This window comes from Dryobates pubescens, chromosome 19 (genome assembly GCF_014839835.1).
Source record: "Dryobates pubescens isolate bDryPub1 chromosome 19, bDryPub1.pri, whole genome shotgun sequence".
Classification (NCBI taxonomy): domain Eukaryota; kingdom Metazoa; phylum Chordata; class Aves; order Piciformes; family Picidae; genus Dryobates; species Dryobates pubescens.
This window is the reverse complement of record NC_071630.1, coordinates 3,262,453-3,280,891: the sequence shown is the minus strand read 5'-3', so window position 1 is coordinate 3,280,891 and position 18,439 is coordinate 3,262,453. Positions and strand designations below refer to the sequence as shown.

Genomic DNA, 18,439 nt, shown 5'->3' with positions numbered 1-18,439 from the left:
CAGGGCCTCATCCAGCCTGGCCTGGAACACCTCCAGGCAGGGGGCAGCCACAGCCTCCCTGGGCAGCCTGTGCCAGGCTCTCACCAGCCTCACTAGCAAGAATTTCTTCCTCCTCTCCAGTCTCAGCCTCCTTTCCCCAAGCTGCCATGTTTGAGTGGAGGCTCTCATGCCAGCAGAGCTTGCAGAGTATCTGAACCCATGCTGCCAGCTCTTGCTGGAGTCTGAGGGGCTCTGCTGGTGCAGTGTGGCAGACACTGTGAGTTGAGAGGGAGGGCCAGGGGAATTGTGCCCTCAGTGTCATCCAGAGGCATTTAGAGACATCAGAGCTGTTCAGAACAACTCACTTCACTTGTATGAAGGAAGCCACTGAGAGCATTTGGGCAGGCTGCACCCCCACAGACCCGTGGGCCCTGCTGGCATGCCCCCACCAGTGCTGAGGGAGCTGGCTGCTGCTGCTGCTGAGCCACTCCCCAGCTGTGAAGGCTCCTGGAGAATGGGAGAGGTGGCTGAGGCCTGGAGGAAAGGCAGCAGCTTTCAGAAGGTGGTGAGGAGGAACATCCAGGGAGTCACAGAGCAGCCAGCCTCACCTCCCCCCCCCCGGAGAGCTCCTTCTGGAGGGCATCTCTGAGCACAGGGAAGGACACAAAGCTATCAGGAGTGGCCAGCATGGATTTGCCCCCGGGGGGGAAGGATGTTTGAGCAGCCCTGGGTGGGGACTACATGGGCAGCTGAGGGGCCAGCAGTGGCTGCTGTCTGCCTTGACTTCAGCAAGGCTTCTGATGCTGTCTTCCCTAACATCCCTGGGGGGAAGCTCAGGGGGTGTTGGGTCCCCACTGTCCAGGACTGGGTCCAGCCTCACTCCCCACCTTCATCAGCAGCCTAGGTGAAGGGGCAGAGTGAAGCCTCAGCCAGCTTGCTGCTGGCACCAGCCTGGCAGGAGAGGCTGGCACCCCTCAGGCTGTGCTGCCCTCCAGGGAGACCTGGCCAGGCTGCAGAGCTGGGACCTCATGGAGTTCAACAAGAGCAAGTGTAGGGCCCTGCCCCTGGGGAGGCACAGCCCAGCAGCAGTCCAGGCTGGAAAGCAGCTCTGAGGAGAAGCAGCTGAGAGTCCTGGCAGGCCCTGAGCTCCCCATGGCCCAGCAGGGTGCCCTGGTGGCCAGGAGAGCCAAGGGCTGCATGGAGAAGAGTGTGGCCAAGCAGGTCAGGGGAGGTTCTCCACCCCTCTGCTCTGCCCTGGTGAGACCACATCTGGCATCTTGTGTCCAGCTCTGGGCTCCTCAGTCCAGGAGAGCCAGGGATAGAGTAGAGAGTGTCCTGCAGAGGCTGTGAGGATGCTGAAGGGACCTGGGACATCTCTCCTGTGGAGAAAGGCTGAGAGCCCTGGGGCTGTGCTGAGAGGGGATCTGGTCAGTGTCTGGTCTGAGGGGTGGGTGCAAAGAAGGGGTCAGGCTCTTTCCAGAGGCCCAGGGACAGGACAGGGGGCAGTGGATGCAAACTGGCACCCAGGGGGTTCCACCTGACCAGGAGGAGAAAGTTGTTTGGTGTGAGGCTGCTGGAGGCCTGGAGCAGGCTGCCCAGGGGGGCTGTGAAGTCTCCTCTGGAGAGCTTCCAACCTCTCCAGGCCATTGTGCTCCTGGGCAAGCTGCTGAGGGTGCCCTGCTGGGGCAGCAGGGTTGGACTCAGTCATCAGATGTCCCCTCCAGCCTCTGCCATTCTGTGACAGCAGCCACAACAATTCTGTGGTTTTAAGTAGAGGATCTTCACCAAGGCTCTCAGGCAGGGGTTTGGAGGTGTTTGGAAGACTGCAGCCCAGCTCTGGGAGTCTGTTTCCAGCTCTCCAAGTGACCCAGCTGAAGTTTGTTTCAACATCAGGCTGGGAGAGTTGGGGCTGTGCAGCCTGGAGAGGAGAAGGCTGCAGGCAGAGCTCAGAGCAGCCTGCCAGGAGCTGAAGGGCTGCAGGAGAGCTGGGGAGGGACTGTGGGCAAGGGCTGGGAGTGCCAGGAGCAGGGAGAATGGCTTGGAGCTGGGAGAGGGCAGAGGGAGAGTGGAGAGGAGGAAGGAATTGTTGGCAGGGAGGCTGGGGAGAGCCTGGCCCAGGCTGCCCAGGGAGGCTGTGGCTGCCCCCTGCCTGGAGGTGCTGAGGACCAGGCTGGATGAGGCCTTGAGCAGCCTAGGCAGGGGGGGGAGGGGTCCCTGCCCGTGGCAGGGGGCTGGAGCTGGATGGTCTCTGAGGTCCCTTCCAACCCACACCCATTCTGTGAATCATCTTTCAGTTCTCTCTTCCTGAACAGAACCAGAAGCTCATGAACTGTGTTGCCTATAGGGGCTGGGGGGCAGGCAGGGCTGGGGGGCAGGCAGGGTCGGGGATTAGGGGGCAGGTGGGGCTGGGGGTCTGGGGGCAGGTGGGGCTGGGCGCTGTGGCCCCGCTGCCATCCCCGGCTGGCAGGGCCGGGGGCTCTGGGGGTAGGCAGGGCCAGGGGGTCTGGGGGTAGGCAGGGCCGGGCGCTGTGGCCCCGCTGCCCTCCCCGGCTGGCAGGGCCGGGGGCTCTGGGCGCTGTGGCCCCGCTGCCCTCCCCGGCTGGCAGGGCCGGGGGCTCTGGGCGCTGTGGCCCCGCTGCCCTCCCCGGCTGGCAGGGCCGGGGGCTCTGGGCGCTGTGGCCCCGCTGCCCTCCCCGGCTGGCAGGGCCGGGGGCTCTGGGCGCTGTGGCCCTGCTGCCCTCCCCGGCTGGCAGGGCCGGGGGCTCTGGGCGCTGTGGCCCCGCTGCCCTCCCCGGCTGGCAGGGCCGGGGGCTCTGGGCGCTGTGGCCCCGCTGCCCTCCCCGGCTGGCAGGGCCGGGGGCTCTGGGCGCTGTGGCCCCGCTGCCCTCCCCGGCTGGCAGGGCCGGGGGCTCTGGGCAGGCAGGGCCGGGGGCTCTGGGCGCTGTGGCCCCGCTGCCCTCCCCGGCTGGCAGGGCCGGGGGCTCTGGGCGCTGTGGCCCCGCTGCCCTCCCCGGCTGGCAGGGCCGGGGGCTCTGGGCGCTGTGGCCCCGCTGCCCTCCCCGGCTGGCAGGGCCGGGGGCTCTGGGCAGGCAGGGCCGGGGGCTCTGGGCGCTGTGGCCCCGCTGCCCTCCCCGGCTGGCAGGGCCGGGGGCTCTGGGCGCTGTGGCCCCGCTGCCCTCCCCGGCTGGCAGGGCCGGGGGCTCTGGGCGCTCTGGCCCCGCTGCCCTCCCCGGCTGGCAGGGCCGGGGGCTCTGGGCAGGCAGGGCCAGGGGCTCTGGGCGCTGTGGCCCTGCTGCCCTCCCCGGCTGGCAGGGCCGGGGGCTCTGGGCGCTCTGGCCCCGCTGCCCTCCCCGGCTGGCAGGGCCGGGCACCTCACTGGGCGCCGCCTGTGCTCTGTGTCCCCTCGCTAGGAAGAGCCTGGACCTGATCGAGTCCCTGCTGCGCCTCGCGGAGGTGGGGCAGTACGAGCAGGTGAAGCAGCTCTTCAGCTTCCCCATCAAGCACTGCCCAGACATGCTGGTGCTGGCCCTGCTGCAGATCAACACCTCCTGGCACACCCTGCGCCACGAGCTCATCTCCACACTCATGCCCATCTTCCTGGGCAACCATCCCAACTCTGCCATCATCCTGCACTATGCCTGGCACGGACAGGTGAGTGCAGCCCCCTGGGCTGGCTGCTGCAGAGCATAGCAGGGCTGGGAAGGGTCCTCCAAAGAGCTCCCAGTCCAATCTCCCCCTGCCAGGGCAGGAGCACAGAACCCAGCCCCGGGGCACAGGAACACATCCAGGCAGGGCTGGGAAGGCTCCAGAGCAGGAGACTCCACAACCTCTCTGGGCAGCCTGCTCCAGGCCTCTGGCAGCCTCCCAGCCAAGAAGTTCTTCCTCCTGCTGAGCTGGAAGCTCCTGGGCTGCAGTTTCCAGCCCTTGCCTCTTGTGCTGCCCCAGGGCACAATGAGCAGAGCCTGGCCCTGGCCCTCCCTTCCTGCCCCCCAGCCCTCAGCTCTTGATGGCCATTGCTCAGCTCCCTCTCAGCCTTCTCCTCTGCAGCCTGCACCCCCCCAGGGCTCTCAGCCTCTCCTGCCCAGGCAGCGCTGCAGTCCCTTCAGCAGCCTTGCAGCCCTGCCTTGGCCTCTCTGCAGCAGCTCCCTGTCCCTCTGGAGCTGGGGAGCCCAGAGCTGGAGGCAGGATTCCAGCTGTGGCCTCGCCAGGGCAGAGCAGAGCGGGAGGAGCACCTTCCTCCATCTGAATGTAGCTGAAAGGTTGGGACAGGAGTGGAACAGCTCAGTACTGGTTTGTGAGCTTGCATGGCTTAAAACCTGAGCTAAGTTATCAGTGCAAAGCCACATGGAGAACTTGCTTTCCCTTGGGGCATTCTGTTTGGAGCAGAGAAACAGCCACTGAGAGAACCTTCCTGGGGAAGCAGAGAAGAAAGTGAGGCTTCACTGCTTTGAGCTCTGCAAAGAACAGAACAATCTCCCCAGCAGGAACAACTGCCCCAGGCTCTGCACCTCACACATTTCCTGTTTAGAAACTTGAGCAGTGAAGAGTTCAAACCACTCCACTCTCCCTCTGCCCTCTCCCAGCTCCAAGCCATTCTCCCTGCTCCTGGCACTCCCAGCCCTTGCCCACAGTCCCTCCCCAGCTCTCCTGGAGCCCTTCAGCTCCTGCAAGGTTGCTCTGAGCTCTGCCTGCAGCCTTCTCCTGTCCAGGCTGCACAGCCCCAACCCTCCCAGCCTGGCCCCACGGGGGGGGCTCTGCAGCCCTCTGAGCATCTCTGTGGCCTCCTCTGGAGCCTCTCCAGCAGCTCCAGGTCCCTCTTGTGCTGGGTCCCCCAGGGCTGGGGGCAGCAGAGCAGGAGGGCTCAGCCCAGCAGCGGGGCAGGGTCAGCTCTCGCAGCCTGCCTGAGCCAGGCGCTGGGCAGCGTTTGGCACTCCCAAAGGTGTGACATGGCAATTCTCACTTCAGCACAGCATTTGTGTTCTGCATTTGCCTGTGGAGAGGAATTGAGAGCCCTGCAGTGGTAGGAAGGAGATGGAGCTGTGCCTCCTGACACTCGGAGTCATTCTGCATCCTGCAGTTGGAGCTCCAGGGTAGTTTCCTGCTGCACAGGAAGCAAAGCTCCGAAGCAGAGGGCAGATAACCATTTGCCTGCTAAGCTTCAGGGGTGAAAGTCAGCTCCTTCCTGTGCCCTCAGCTGATGCTTTTTTGCCAGGGGCACCAAGTCCCAGCCTGGTTTGCTTCTCCCTAGGGCCAGTCCCCCTCCATCCGCCAGCTGATCATGCATGCCATGGCGGAGTGGTACATGAGGGGGGAGCAGTACGACCAGGCCAAGCTCTCGCGGATCCTCGACGTGGCACAGGACTTGAAGGTGAGTTGGACAGGGCCCTGCCAGGGCTGGCTGACTGCTGCCTTCTGCAGGCTCTCTTGGATCTTAAAGGCTGAGCTTACCTTAGATGTGACTAGCTTAGCAAGGTTAAGCACGTCTGAGTTCAGTTGTCGCTGCTCTGCCTCACCTCAGTGAGGGGCAGCCTGTGCCTGGAAGTCCTGAGCTGTGCTGTCTGGCTGCAGATGTTTTCCAGTCTGCCCAGCTGTGAGGCCAGGACTTGGGGTTGGTTGTCACAGGTTAGCTCATAAGAGACTCAACACACAGTGGACAGAGCATAAATCCAGAGGGAGCTTGCTTTGCACCTTGGCTACCCTTGAGGTGGGAATGCAGACAGTGCCTTCAGGCCCTCGGCAGCTGGCACCCACAGGGAGTTCCTTCCGAGCTTCTCTGTTGGCTCACTCGGTCACAACAGAGATCAGGGGCTGTGACTGACCTCTCTGGAGGCCATCCTGAAGTCAGATGCCAGCCCATGAGGTGTCTCAAAGCAGAGGAGCAGCAGCTGCTGCTTGCACCCAGTCTGTTGCAGCCCTTGCTGCGTTCAGGGCGGCTCTGAGGGGGCTGTGGCCAGCTGAATTCTGGTGCAGTATCAGCTCAGTGGCTCTTGGCCACTTGCTGGTGGATGTGCACATGGGGGAGTTTAAAACTTAGAACCATAGAATCAGCCAGGTGGGAAAAGACCTCAGAGCTGATCCAGTCCAACCTAGCACCCAGCACCTCCTGACTAACTAAACCATGGCTCCAAGGGCCACATCTAAGCCTCCTTTGAACCCCTCCAGGGGTGGGGACTCCACCACCTCCCTGGGCAGCACATCCCCAGGGCCAATCTCTCTTGCCGGGAAGAACTTTCTCCTCACCTCCAGCCCAAACCTCCCCTGGCACAGCTTGAGACTGTGTCCTCTTGTTCTGGTGCTGGGTGCCTGGGAGAAGAGCGCAACCCCCACCTGGCTGCAACCTCCCTTCAGGGAGTTGTAGAGAGCAAGAAGGTCTCCCCTGAGCCTCCTCTTCTCCAGGCTATGCAACCCCAGCTCCCTCAGCCTCTCCTCCCAGGGCTGTGCCCCAGACCCCTCCCCAGCTTTGTTGCCCTTCTCTGGACACCTTCCAGCAGCTCAATGTCCTTCTCAACCTGAGGAGCCCAGAGCTGGACACAGGACTCAAGGTGTGGCCTCAGCAGTGCTGAGCACAGGGCAGGATGAGCTCCCTGCTCCTGCTGGCCACACACTTCCTGATGCAGGCCAGGATGCCCTTGGCCTCCTTGGCCCCCTGGGCACACTGCTGGCTCCTGTTCAGCTGCTGTCCACCACTCCCCCCAGGTCCCTCTCTGCCTGGCTGCTCTCAGCCACTCTGCCCCCAGCCTGCAGCACTGCCTGGGGTTGGTGTGGCCGAAGTGCAGCCCCTGGCACTGGGACTTGCTCAGTGCCATCCTGGTGGCCTCTGCCCAGCCTGGCAAGGTCCCTGCAGAGCCTCTGGCCCTCTGACAGATCAACTCCTGCCCCCAGCTTGGTATTGTCTGCACATTTACTAATGGTGTTCTCAGTCCCCTCCTCCAGATCATCAATAAAGATACTGAACTAGCAGGAGGTCTTCAGTGCTTGGCCTTGATCTTAAGGCTGTGGTTTGAACTGAAGGCTCTTGATGGAAGCTGGGCTGCAAGCCCTTGGTGAACACTGAGCTCAGCTGAGCCAGCTGGGAGGGAAGCCCTGGCTGCCAATCTTCCTGCTGCCCAAGCAAGCCCAGCAGGCTCAGGAGTGTGGGGGCTGGGGAGGGGCCAGGCCAGAGGGGTGTGCTGGTGTGTGGTGGTGGTGCTGCTCCTGATCTGTGTTGCTCCTCAGGCCCTGTCCATGCTGCTGAACGGGACCCCCTTTGCCTTCGTCATCGACCTGGCCGCCCTGGCCTCCCGCCGCGAGTACCTCAAGCTGGACAAGTGGCTGACGGACAAGATCCGGGAGCATGGGGTAGGGGCAGCAGCAGTCTGCTGCTCAGGCACCTTGGCTTTACTTCTGCCTCCTGAGCAGTGGCTCAGAGCCCCCTGAGCAGCCTCCCAGGCAGCTGTGGGAAGTCCTCCGTGCTTCTGGCCCGGCCGAAGCTTTGTGCTGCGATAGCTTCCTGCAGCTGCCAAGCCTGAACCCCAGAGCTGGGAGCTCTTGGGAGGAGCTGAGGTACCAGCTGGTGGCTTTGTGTTTTTTCTCCCCCTCAGGAGCCCTTCATCCAGGCCTGTATGACTTTCTTAAAGAGAAGATGTCCCTCTATCCTGGGTGGCCTTGCTCCAGAAAAAGATCAGCCCAAAAGTGCTCAGCTGCCTCCAGAAACCTTGGCAACTATGCTGGCATGTCTGCAGGCCTGTGCTGGGTAAGGGGGCAGCAGCTGCCACTCAGTGAGGAACCTGTTGGCAGCTTGTGTGCTGGCATGTGGGCACAGCTGGCACAGCTGGCTTGGGACTTCCTGTGCAGAATGAGCTTCGTGAGAGCAGTTAAACTGCAGGTGCACAGAGATGCTCAGAGGCTGCAGAACCTCCCCTGTGGGGCCAGGCTGGGAGGGTTGGGGCTGTGCAGCCTGCAGGAGAGAAGGCTGCAGGCAGAGCTCAGAGCAACCTTGCAGGAGCTGAAGGGCTGCAGGAGAGCTGGGGAGGGACTGTGGGCAAGGGCTGGGAGTGCCAGGAGCAGGGAGAATGGCTTGGAGCTGGCAGAGGGCAGAGGGAGAGTGGAGAGGAGGAAGGAATGGTTGGCAGGGAGGCTGGGGAGAGCCTGGCCCAGGCTGCCCAGGGAGGCTGTGGCTGCCCCCTGCCTGGAGGTGCTGAGGACCAGGCTGGATGAGGCCTGGAGCAGCCTGGGCTGGGGGGAGGGGTCCCTGCTGCCTGCAGGGAGGTTGGAACTAGATGAGTTTTAAGGTCCCTTCCAACCCAAGCCATCCTGTGAGTCTCTTGGTTTCTGCTGGGACCTGGGCAGTTAACCTTCCCAGTGCTGTTGAATGCTTCTGGAATGCACCTTGCAGACTAAGTTGGCTGTTAGTGTTACCAACTGAAAGTCCTCTTCTGAGCCTGCCCCCAGGTAACCTCACACTCCTGTTGTGTGCTGCCCTGTCCAGATTTGAGAGACTGAACAGTTCCCTGGAGCCCTGAAGTGCAGCTAACCACAGAATGGTAGGGGATGGAAGGGACCTCTGGAGATCACCCACTCCAGTCCCCTGCTAGGATCACCCAGGGCAGGGCACCCAGGGCACACCCAGCTGGGGTTTGGATGTCTGCAGAGCAGGAGGCTCCACAGCCTCTCTGGGCAGCCTGCTCCAGGCCCCTGCAGCCTCACAGGGACAAAGTTTCTCCTCCTGTTCCTGTGGCTCCTCCTCTGCCCCAGCTTGCCCCCAGTGCCCCTGGTGCTGTGCTTGGCCGTCCCTGAGCAGAGCCTGGCTCCAGCCCTGCACAGCTTTATCCCCAGCACTGGGGGCAGCCCTCAGGCTGCTCTGCTCCCGGCTGCCTCAGCTGTGCTCGCAGGGAGATGTTCCCCTGCCTGCAGCAGCTCTGTGCCTCTGGGCTGGACTCTCTCCCTGAGCTCCTTCTTGACCTGAGGGGCCCAGAACTGGACACAATGTTCCAGGTGTAGCCTCAGCATCTCCCCCTGTTCTGAATCTTGTTGTGTTACCAAGACTTACTCAGCTAACTCCAGGAGCCACTGGCTCTCCACTGGCACAACTCCCTCAGCTCCTGGCTGCTTTTCATAGCCACTTGGATTCCCTTTGCTGCCAGAATGTGACCTACTTGCAGTCATTTTCCATTAGTTATTCTCCCTGATGTTTGAGAGGGAGATGCTTGGCTTGCTCTCCTGTTTAATGAGCTCAGGTTTCAGTCCCCAGTGGAGGCATGGTAAGGAGATGCACATCCCAGTACAGCTGCAGCCCATCTGGGAGGGTAGTTCCCCTTGGCTGGCTGAAGTTTGCCATCTCTTCAATCCTCTTAGGAGCCTGCTCTTTGGTTAGGGTGCAGTTGTTTCTTGTGCTCTGCTGTGGCACCTTCAGCCACCAGGCCCCTGCTTGTTCTGAGACTGTGGTCTTTGGGGCAGCTTGCTCAGCCCTGCTGAGCACTGCAGGTGTGGGATCAGGTAGCCCTGGGGCTTGTCAGAGCCCCCAGTGGTGAGGAGCAGCACTGGGTTCTGCTTGAGGGGGGGTCGGGGTGCTTGCAGGCACTGCAGCTGGGCTTGGGTGGCTGATTTGGTCTTCCCCTTCAGTAGCTGCAGTGGCTTGAGAGGGGCAAGTGCCATGGCCACAGGGCTCTGGGACACCTCCAGCCATGGGGACTCCACCACCTCCCTGGGCAGCCTCTGCCAGGCCCTGACCCCTCTGGCACCAAAGACATTTTGCCTCCTCTCCAGCCTCAGCCTCCCCTGGCACAACTCCAGGCCAGGTCCTCTCCTTCTGTGCCCTGAGCCTGGGGAGCAGAGCCCAGCCCCAACCTCCCTGCAGCCTCCTCTCAGGGAGCTGCAGAGAGCAAGGAGGTCTCCCTGCAGCCTCCTCTCAGGGAGCTGCAGAGAGCAAGGAGGTCTCCCTGCAGCCTCCTCCAGCCCCTTCCCCAGCTCGGTTGCCCTCCTCTGGGCACTCTGCATGTCCTGCTGCACACCTGACTCCTGCTTGTCTGCTGCAGGAGTGTTTCCCAGGAGCTGTCAGAGACCATTCTCACCATGGTGGCTAACTGCAGCAATGTCATGAACAAGGCCAGGCAGCCCCCCCCTGGGGTCATGCCCAAAGGACGCCCCCCCAGCGCCAGCAGCTTGGATGCCATCTCCCCTGTGCAGGTAAGGTGAAGGTGGTGCTGTGGCCTGGGGGGAGATACTGCTGCTGTTGCAGGAGTCCTGCTGCACTGCTGGAGCTCTTGCAGCAGGAGTGAGGCAAGCAGGAGAAAGCTCCTTCAGCCTGTGCTTGCATGCCTCAAGAGCTGCTGGCTGCAGAGAACACCCTGGGGGGGATGGGGCTGAGCTCTGCTACTACCCAAGTGAAGCAGAGCAGGACAGGGGCACTGCAGAGGCTTCATCCAAGTGAGGCTCTAGCATGAAGTGCTGGAACTGGCTAAGCTGAGGAGCTTCAGGGCTGCTTTGGAGCAGGGCTTTATGGCACTGCAGAAGAGTTCAGTCCTGTTCTGCAGCCAGGTCCTCCTGGGGTGATCTGGAGGGTTCCACAGCACAGCCCTGCAGAGCAGCTCTTCCCAGGAAGGCTTTGCTAGGTCCCTGCCTGGGGGCCAGCTCAGCCTGCTTGTGCTCCATGGGTGTTTGTCTCCTCCCTCTCTCCATGCAGATCGACTCCCTGGCAGGAATGGCATCTCTTAGCTTGGGAGGCTCAGCTGCTCCTCACACCCAGAGCATGCAAGGCTTCCCTCCTAACCTGGGCTCTGCCTTCAGTACTCCTCAGTCACCAGCAAAGGCCTTCCCCCCTCTCTCCACCCAGAACCAGAGCACAGGGTTCAGCGGCATCGGAGGACTCTCTTCACAGCTCCCAGGTACTGCTGGCTGGGGGCAGTGGCTCTGGGCTGGGAGGTGGGGCTGAGGGAGAGTGGATGGAGAGAAGGACCTGGGGGGGGTGGTGTGCACTTGCAGCCCCAAAGAGAGCTGTCTCCTGGGCTGATCCCCAGCAGCAGGGGCAGGGAGGGGATTCTGCCCCTCTGCTCTCATGAGACCTCACCTACAATACTGGGTGCAGCTCTGGAGGAAAGGAGGAGGCCACAAAGTCTAGAGGAGGCCAGAAAGAGGATCAGGGAGCTGGAGCACCTCTGCTGTGTGGACAGACTGAGGGGGCTGGGGCTCAGCCTGGAGAGGAGAAGGCACTGGGGACACTTTCAAGCAGCCCTCCAGTGTTTGAGAGGGTCTCTAGGAGAGCTGGAGAGGGACCTTTGACCAAGGCAGGTAGGGATGGGGTAAGGGCTTCAATCTGGAAGAAGCTGAGTTTAGATGAGACAGTAGGAGGAAAATCTTCCCCTGGCACAGGCTGCCCAGAGAAGTTGTGGAGGCTCCAAGCCTGGAATTGTTCAAAGCCAGGTTGGATGAGGCCTTGACCAAGCTGGGAGGGTTGGAACTAGATGATGTTTAAGGTCTCTTCCAACCCAAACCACTTTCAGGGTTCTGTGGTGGTGGTGACCTGGCAGAGCTGCCTTCATGGTTGGTTGGACTTGGTGGTCTGAAAGGTCTCTTCCCATCAAAACAGTTCTGGCATTCCATGAATTGCCTCAGGTAAAACCACCTGAGAGCAGGCAGACAGGGCAGGAGGCAGCCTCCCATTGGTGCCAGGGGAACACTGGAGGTCCTTCAGTCCACCCCCAGAGCAGGAGCACAGCACCCAGCCCAGGGGGCACAGGAACACAGCCAGGCAGGGCTGGGAAGGCTCCAGGGCAGGAGACTCCACAACCTCTCTGGGCAGCCTGCTCCAGGCCTCTGGCAGCCTCCCAGCCAAGAAGTTCTTCCTCCTGCTGAGCTGGAAGCTCCTGGGCTGCAGTTTCCAGCCCTTGGCTCTTGTGCTGCCCCAGGGCACAGTGAGCAGAGGCTGTCCCTGGCCCTCCCTTCCTGCCCCCCAGCCCTCAGCTCTTGATGGCCATTGCTCAGATCCCTCTCAGCCTTCTCTGCAGAGGAGCCCCAGTTGAGTGTGGACTTGGCAGTGCTGGAGTAACAGTTCACAGCTCACAGGGTGTTAGGGAGTGGAAGAGACCTCTCAAGATGATCAAGTCCCAGCCCCCTGCCAGAGCAGGACCTGGGCTAGAACCCAGCCCAGGGGGCACAGGAACACATCCAGCTGGGGCTGGGAAGGCTCCAGAGCAGGAGACTCCACAGCCTCTCTGGGCAGCCTGCTGAACTTGCTGACCTTCAAGGTCTCTCCCAACCTAAACAGTGCTGTGGTGGTGTGGTGCTGGGGCTGCGGGGAGGGTGCAGCAGGGGTGAGCAGCTCTCTGCTCTCCAGTAGGTGGCCTCAGCACGGGGAGCCTGACCGGCATAGGAAGCGGAGCCCTGGGCCTGCCCGCGGTGAACAGCGACCCCTTCGTGCAGAGGAAGCTGAGCACCTCTGGACTGAGCCAGCCTACATTCCAGCAGAGTAAGATGAAACCTTGTAAGTGGTAGTGTTGTCTGTGGCTGTGAAGTGTGACTGTGGGCTGCAGTGCTCATCTGCTTTGCTTCCAGGGGGAGGCCTGCACCTGTAGCTGGGCTAAGTGTGCCTCTGTTTAGGCTGTGGGGAAAAGGTGCTCCTGAGCTTCGCTGCCAGAAGCTTGCCAGGTGGCCTGCCTGGGCAGGATGGAGCAGCAGATGGCAGCAGCTTGAGGGTGTGCCTGGACAGTGTCCCTGTGCCCTCCTTCTCTCATGCTGTCTCTGGAACAGAGGTGGTGTCCTGCTCTCTGTGTGCACCTGGGAGGAGCTGGTTTGTGTTCTCTGTGTGAGGAGGTTAAGCAAAGCTGCCTTGCTGCACCTGAACCTCAGCAGCAGCTTGTTTGGTGTGAGGGTGCTGAAGCTCTGCAGCAGGCTGCCCAGAGAGGTTTGGAGCCTCCCTCTCTGGAGAGCTTCCAACCCCTCCCTGGGCAAGCTGCTTTGGGTGCCCTGCTGGAGCCAGGGGGCTTGGACTGGGTGATCTCCAGGGGTCCCTTCCAACCCCTCCCATCCTGTGACTCTCCCTGGGTAAGCTCCTGTTGCTGCAGTGAGCAGCTGGGTGAAGCAGTGAATTAGACTGCAAGGAGCTGAGCCAGCTGTGTTCAGGTACAAGACAGACCAGCAGAAGCTGCTGAGAGAGTGGTTTTCAGAAGGGCTGCTGGCACAGAGCTCTCATCCTTGCTCATGCCCTCTACAGTGTGCTCACAAGGAAATGTTAATCTGGAGAGGAGGAAGGAATTGTTGACAGGGAGGCTGGGGAGAGCCTGGCACAGGCTGCCCAGGGAGGCTGTGGCTGCCCCCTGCCTGGAGCTGCTCAGGCCCAGGCTGGATGAGGCCTTGAGCAGCCTGGGCTGCGGGGGGGGTTGGCACTGGATGATCTCTAAGGTCCCTTCCAGCCCATTCCAGGAATCTGTTGTAGCAGTCAGAGGTTGCCTTGAGGAGTTGTAGCCCTGTGCTAACCCTTCCATGCTGCTGCTGCTTCATTAGCCCCTGCAGGAGGTGACAGCTCCTGGTGTCCCTGCTCAGGGCAGGGCACCACACCAAGGAGGTTGGAACTAGCTGATCTCTAAAAGGTCCCTTCCAACCCAAACCACTCTGTGCCAGCAGTGGCTGGAGTGAGCCTTGCCTTATCCATGTTGAGCTTGAACCTGCAGAAGAAACTTGCTTGAAGCTGCCTGCTGGCTTGAAAGCTTGTGTGAGAGTCTGTCTGCATGTCAGTGTTGTGGGGCATGCCTTCCTCTGGGCTGCTTTGTGGTCCTGCAGCTCAGGAGCCAGGGGAGGGTAGCTGGGGGTGCTGTGAGTGCTGGGAATCCCACCCTAGGAGGTTGATTCTGGCTGGAGGGTTCAGCACTTGGATAGGAAACCTGTCTGCTGGAGACTGGATGTCCTGCTCTGCAGAAGAGCCTGGAGGCTCAGTGCAGGCTGGAAGGACTGGCTGAAGTCCTGCCTGCCTGCAGTGGGTTCTGAGCACCATGCCTTGTTCCCCTCTCTCTTCCCAGCTGACTTATCTCAGGTGTGGCCAGAGGCTAACCAGCACTTTAGCAAAGAAATTGATGATGAGGCAAACAGCTACTTCCAGAGGATCTACAACCACCCCCCACACCCCACCATGTCTGTGGATGAGGTGAGTGCCCTGCTGCAGCAGGGACCTGTGCAGAGCTGAGAGCACTCACTGCTTCAGGTGCTGCCTTTGGTGGAACATGAGAGAGGAGGATCAGTGGTAGGTGCTGGCACAGTGAGCTGAGTGCTGCAGCTGCTGCACCTGAGGCATGGCATTCACCCAGAGGCACCTGCACAGGCTGGAGCCTGTGTGAGCTTCCTGAGGTTCAGCAAGGCCAAGTGTCAGGTCCTGCACTTGGCTTTCCAGGCTCACAGGGTGCCAGGGGCTGGAAGGGACCTCTGGAGAGCTCCCAGTGCCAGCCCCTGCCAGCCCAGGGGCACAGAACCCAGCCCAGGGGGCACAGGAACACATCCAGACAGGGCTGCACAGGCTCCAGAGCAGGAGACTCCACAACCTCTCTGGGCAGCCTGCTCCAGGCCTCTGGCAGCCTCCCAGCCAAGAAGTTCTTCCTCCTGCTGAGCTGGAAGCTCCTGGGCTGCAGTTTCCAGCCCTTGCCTCTTGTGCTGCCCCAGGGCACAGTGAGCAGAGGCTGTCCCTGGCCCTCCCTTCCTGCCCCCCAGCCCTCAGCTCTTGATGGCCATTGCTCAGCTCCCTCTCAGCCTTCTCCTCTGCAGCCTGCACCCCCCCAGGGCTCTCAGCCTCTCCTGCCCAGGCAGTGCTGCAGTCTCTTCAGCAGCCTTGGAGATCATCCAGTCCAACCCAGCACCCAACACCTCCTGACCACTCAACCATGGCTCCAAGTGCCCCATCCAAGCTGTTCTTCAACACCCCCAGGGCTAGGGACTCCACCACCCCCCTGGGCAGCACATCCCAAGGGCCAATCTCTCTTGCTGGGGAGAGCTTTCTCCTCACCTCCAGCCCAACCCCCCCCAGCACAGCTTGAGCCTGTGTCCTCTTGTTCTGGTGCTGGGTGCCTGGGAGAAGAGACCAACCCCCACCTGGCTGCAACCTCCCTTCAGGTAGTTGTAGAGAGCAAGGAGGTCTCCCCTGAGCCTCCTCCTCTCCAGGCTAAGCAGCCCCAGCTCCCTCAGCCTGCCCTCCCCTCCCAGCCTGGTGCTCCGGAGGCCCTCCCCAGCCTCGCTGCCCTTCTCTGGACACCTTCCAGCCCCTCGGTGTCCTTCTGAAATGGAGTGGCCCAGAGCTGGACACAGCACTGGAGGTGTGGCCTCAGCAGTGCCCCAGGGTCTGTGCCCCCAGCTCCAGCCCTGCCTGCAGGAGGGACTCTGGGGGCCAGCAGCTCTGGCTTGCTCGGCAGGTGCTGGAGATGCTGCAGCGCTTCAAGGACTCCAACATCAAGCGGGAGAGAGAGGTCTTCAACTGCATGCTGCGGAACCTGTTCGAGGAGTATCGCTTCTTCCCCCAGTACCCAGACAAGGAGCTGCACATCACTGCCTGCCTCTTTGGGGGCATCATTGAGAAGGGCCTGGTGACCTACATGGCCCTGGGGCTGGCGCTGCGCTACGTGCTGGAGGCCCTGCGCAAGCCCTTCGCCTCCAAGATGTACTACTTCGGCATCGCCGCGCTCGATCGCTTCAAGAACAGGTGGGTGCTGGGCTGGCAGGGCTTGGCACAGCAGCTCTGCTGCAGGGGGGGCTCGTGCTGCCACAGCTCAGCTGCAGGCTCCCCTTCAGCCTTAGCTTTGTGGAGTGGCTGAGGGCAGAAGGGATCTGCAGGGCTCCTCCGCTCCAAGCCCTCTGGCCTGGGATGCCTCGCAGCTAGGCCTCAGCCGGCCTGGCCTTGAAGACCCCCAGGGAGGAGGCAGCCACAGCCTCTCTGGGCAACCTGTGCCAGAATCTCAGCTCCCTCCTACTGAAGAACTTCTTCCTAAACTCCAGTCTGACCCTGCTCTGCCTCAGCTTCAAACCATTCCCCTTCGGCCTGTTGCTGGACAGCTCCAGCTGCAGCAGGCTGCCCAGGGACACAGCCAGGCTGAGCTTAATGTCTCCAGGGATGGAGCCTCAACCACCTCCCTGGGCAAACCTGGTCCAGTGTCTCCCCACCCTCATTGTGCAGAGCTTCCTCCTCAGCTCCAACCTGACTCTGGCTGCTCCACTTCCAGACCACTGCCCCTGGGCCTATCCCACAGCCCCTTCTCAGCAGTCCCTCCCCAGCCTGCCTGCAGCTGCCCTGCAGATCTTCAGCTGCAGCTCTCAGCTCTGCCTGCAGCCTCCTCTTCCCCAGGCTGCACAGCCCCAGCTCTCCCAGCCTGGCTTACCTTGAACTACAGTTTTCAGAAAGCTTCCTGGATTTAATGACTGGAAGTGTGTGTGCCTGGGGCAGGGAGCCCGGGGCAGGGAGCCCGTTGTGCTTGAGGCAGGGCGTCAAAGGCCCGGAGCACATTGCCTTCTGTCCTTGTTTCCCCTTCCTGGTCCATCTGCCCTGCTGTGTTTCATCCAATAAGAGCTGCAGCCAGGGTTGGCTGCTGGGTTGTGGAGGTAGCTGAACAGACCTGAAGGCAGAGGTGGAAGGCTGACACACTGAGGCTTAACCTCTGTCCTAACACCCGCTTTAGGCAGGACCTGAGGCTGTCCCTCCCTGAGTAGCAGCAGTGTGTAAGCATTCCTGAGCAGAGTTACAGGGGTGCATGGGGGAAGCCTCTGTCCTGGCTGTGTGGGGCTTGCTGTTTAAAGGCAGCAGCCTCCCTGCAGCTGCTGAGGCTCACTGCAGCTCAGAGGAGCTGCTGGGAGCACATCTGGGGCTGGGCTGTGAAGTGGCTTCATTGCCAGGGGGTCTCACCAGCAGCTCTTTGTGTCAGAGCCCAGCTGCTGGGAGCAGCCCAGCAGTGCCTGTGGGACAGCGCTGGAGGGACACAGCAGTGCTGTGTGTTCTGCTGTTGGGGTTGCTCTGGGCTTCTGTTTCTGACCAGCTGTGTTGTTTTGTCTGGCAGACTGAAGGACTACCCCCAGTATTGTCAGCACTTGGCTTCTATTAGTCACTTTATCCAGTTCCCACATCACTTGCAGGAGGTGAGTGTCTCCAGTGACTTCTCAAGGGACCACAGTCCTGCTGGCCTCTGGGAACGTGGGCTGCAGGTGGCTGTGCACAGCCCCAGAGCCACCAGGCTCTTCCCCAAGGTGTTCCTGTTGGACTGGGCTGGGCAGGGGGTGGCTGTCTGGTGCCCCTTCATTTCCATCAGCCTGTGGGGCTGCTCCTGTTGAGGTGAGCTGCACGAGCAGCCAGCACCCCTGTGCTGTGCCAGAGGGTTGGAAAGGCCTTCAGTGCATCCAGCTCCCCTTGCCCTGGGGATGTGCAGAGGAGACTCTGCCAGGTTCCTACAGCCTCATGCTCAGACCTGTGAGAAGGAACCCAGATAAAGAGGGGAGGAGCTTCATTCCTGAAGGTGTTGGCAGAGCAGTGGAAGCAGACTGCAGTCCAAGGGCCACAGCAGTGTTGGCCATGTGCTGTGTGCCCTGGGGGTGCTCTCCTTGGTGCAAGCACCAGAAAGCCACTGCCAGTGGCAGAGCCTGAAAGTACCACCCCAGGGAGCTAAACCCTTCAGCTCTGCCATGGAGGTGGAGGTGCCAGGTCCAGCAGCAGTGTGTTCTTCCCAGCACTTCCCATGGCACTCAGTTGTCTGCTGGGCTGATGTATCCCAGTGGGGAGGGAGCTCCTTTTCTCCTGGGGAGCTGCTGCAGAAGCTGAGCTGGACACATCAGAAGTGTTGGCTTTGCTGGTGGCCAGCCTGAGGCCTGCCTGTTTCTGTGGAGCTGTCAGGAGTCCTTGGGGGAGAGTTCTTCCCTGCTCTGTGGCAGGCTTCTGGATGCTCACACCTTTATCTGCCACTCCTCCCCTGCCTTCATCTACTGCCCCAGGCCTGCAGGGGTGGGAGCTAGGGGGCCCTGGGGAGTTGGAGCCTGCCGAGGTCGGAGTTGGAGCCCGAGGCAAACAGGAGGCAATGAGATGTGCTTCAGCAGGGTGCTGAGCTGTGTCCTGCAGGCTGCTTCCTGCTGGCAGTGCCAGGTGTTTGCAGGCTGCAGGGGCAAAGCTGTGTGCTGCTCAGGCTGACACTCGGCTTCTCTTCCCCCCGCCTCAGTACATAGAGTACGGCCAGCAATCCAGAGACCCTCCTGTGAAGATGCAGGGCTCCATCACCACCCCTGGCAGCATTGCACTTGCCCAGGCTCAGGCCCAGGCCCAGGTCCCAGCAAAGGCTCCTCTTGCTGGCCAAGTCAGCACTATGGTCACCACCTCCACCACCACCACCGTGGCCAAAACCATCACAATCACTCGGCCCACCGGCGTCAGCTTCAAGAAGGATGTGCCAGTAAGCAGCGGGGCAGGGGGGGCTGCCTGGGGCAGGGGGGCTGCCTGGGGCAGGGGGGCTGGCCCCCTGGGGTGGGGCTGCCTGGG

The 18,439-nt window shown here is 61.6% G+C and overlaps 1 protein-coding gene across 3 annotated transcripts in view; it reads left to right on the top strand.

The window, feature by feature from the left end:
• The window catches only part of CNOT1 (CCR4-NOT transcription complex subunit 1), a 70,756-nt gene that overhangs the window by 15,383 nt on the left and 36,934 nt on the right, over positions 1-18,439 (top strand). For 2 of the 3 annotated variants that reach the window (XM_054170144.1, XM_054170146.1), the window contains exons 12-22: positions 3,390-3,630; positions 5,228-5,347; positions 7,195-7,317; positions 7,560-7,711; positions 9,993-10,143; positions 10,640-10,841; positions 12,290-12,436; positions 13,968-14,092; positions 15,345-15,631; positions 16,977-17,055; positions 18,123-18,353. In XM_054170144.1, the coding sequence (XP_054026119.1) occupies positions 3,390-3,630; positions 5,228-5,347; positions 7,195-7,317; positions 7,560-7,711; positions 9,993-10,143; positions 10,640-10,841; positions 12,290-12,436; positions 13,968-14,092; positions 15,345-15,631; positions 16,977-17,055; positions 18,123-18,353 (1,858 nt within the window). The remainder of the gene's footprint in view (positions 1-3,389; positions 3,631-5,227; positions 5,348-7,194; positions 7,318-7,559; positions 7,712-9,992; positions 10,144-10,639; positions 10,842-12,289; positions 12,437-13,967; positions 14,093-15,344; positions 15,632-16,976; positions 17,056-18,122; positions 18,354-18,439) is intronic. The other variant, XM_054170145.1, reaches the window with a different exon arrangement.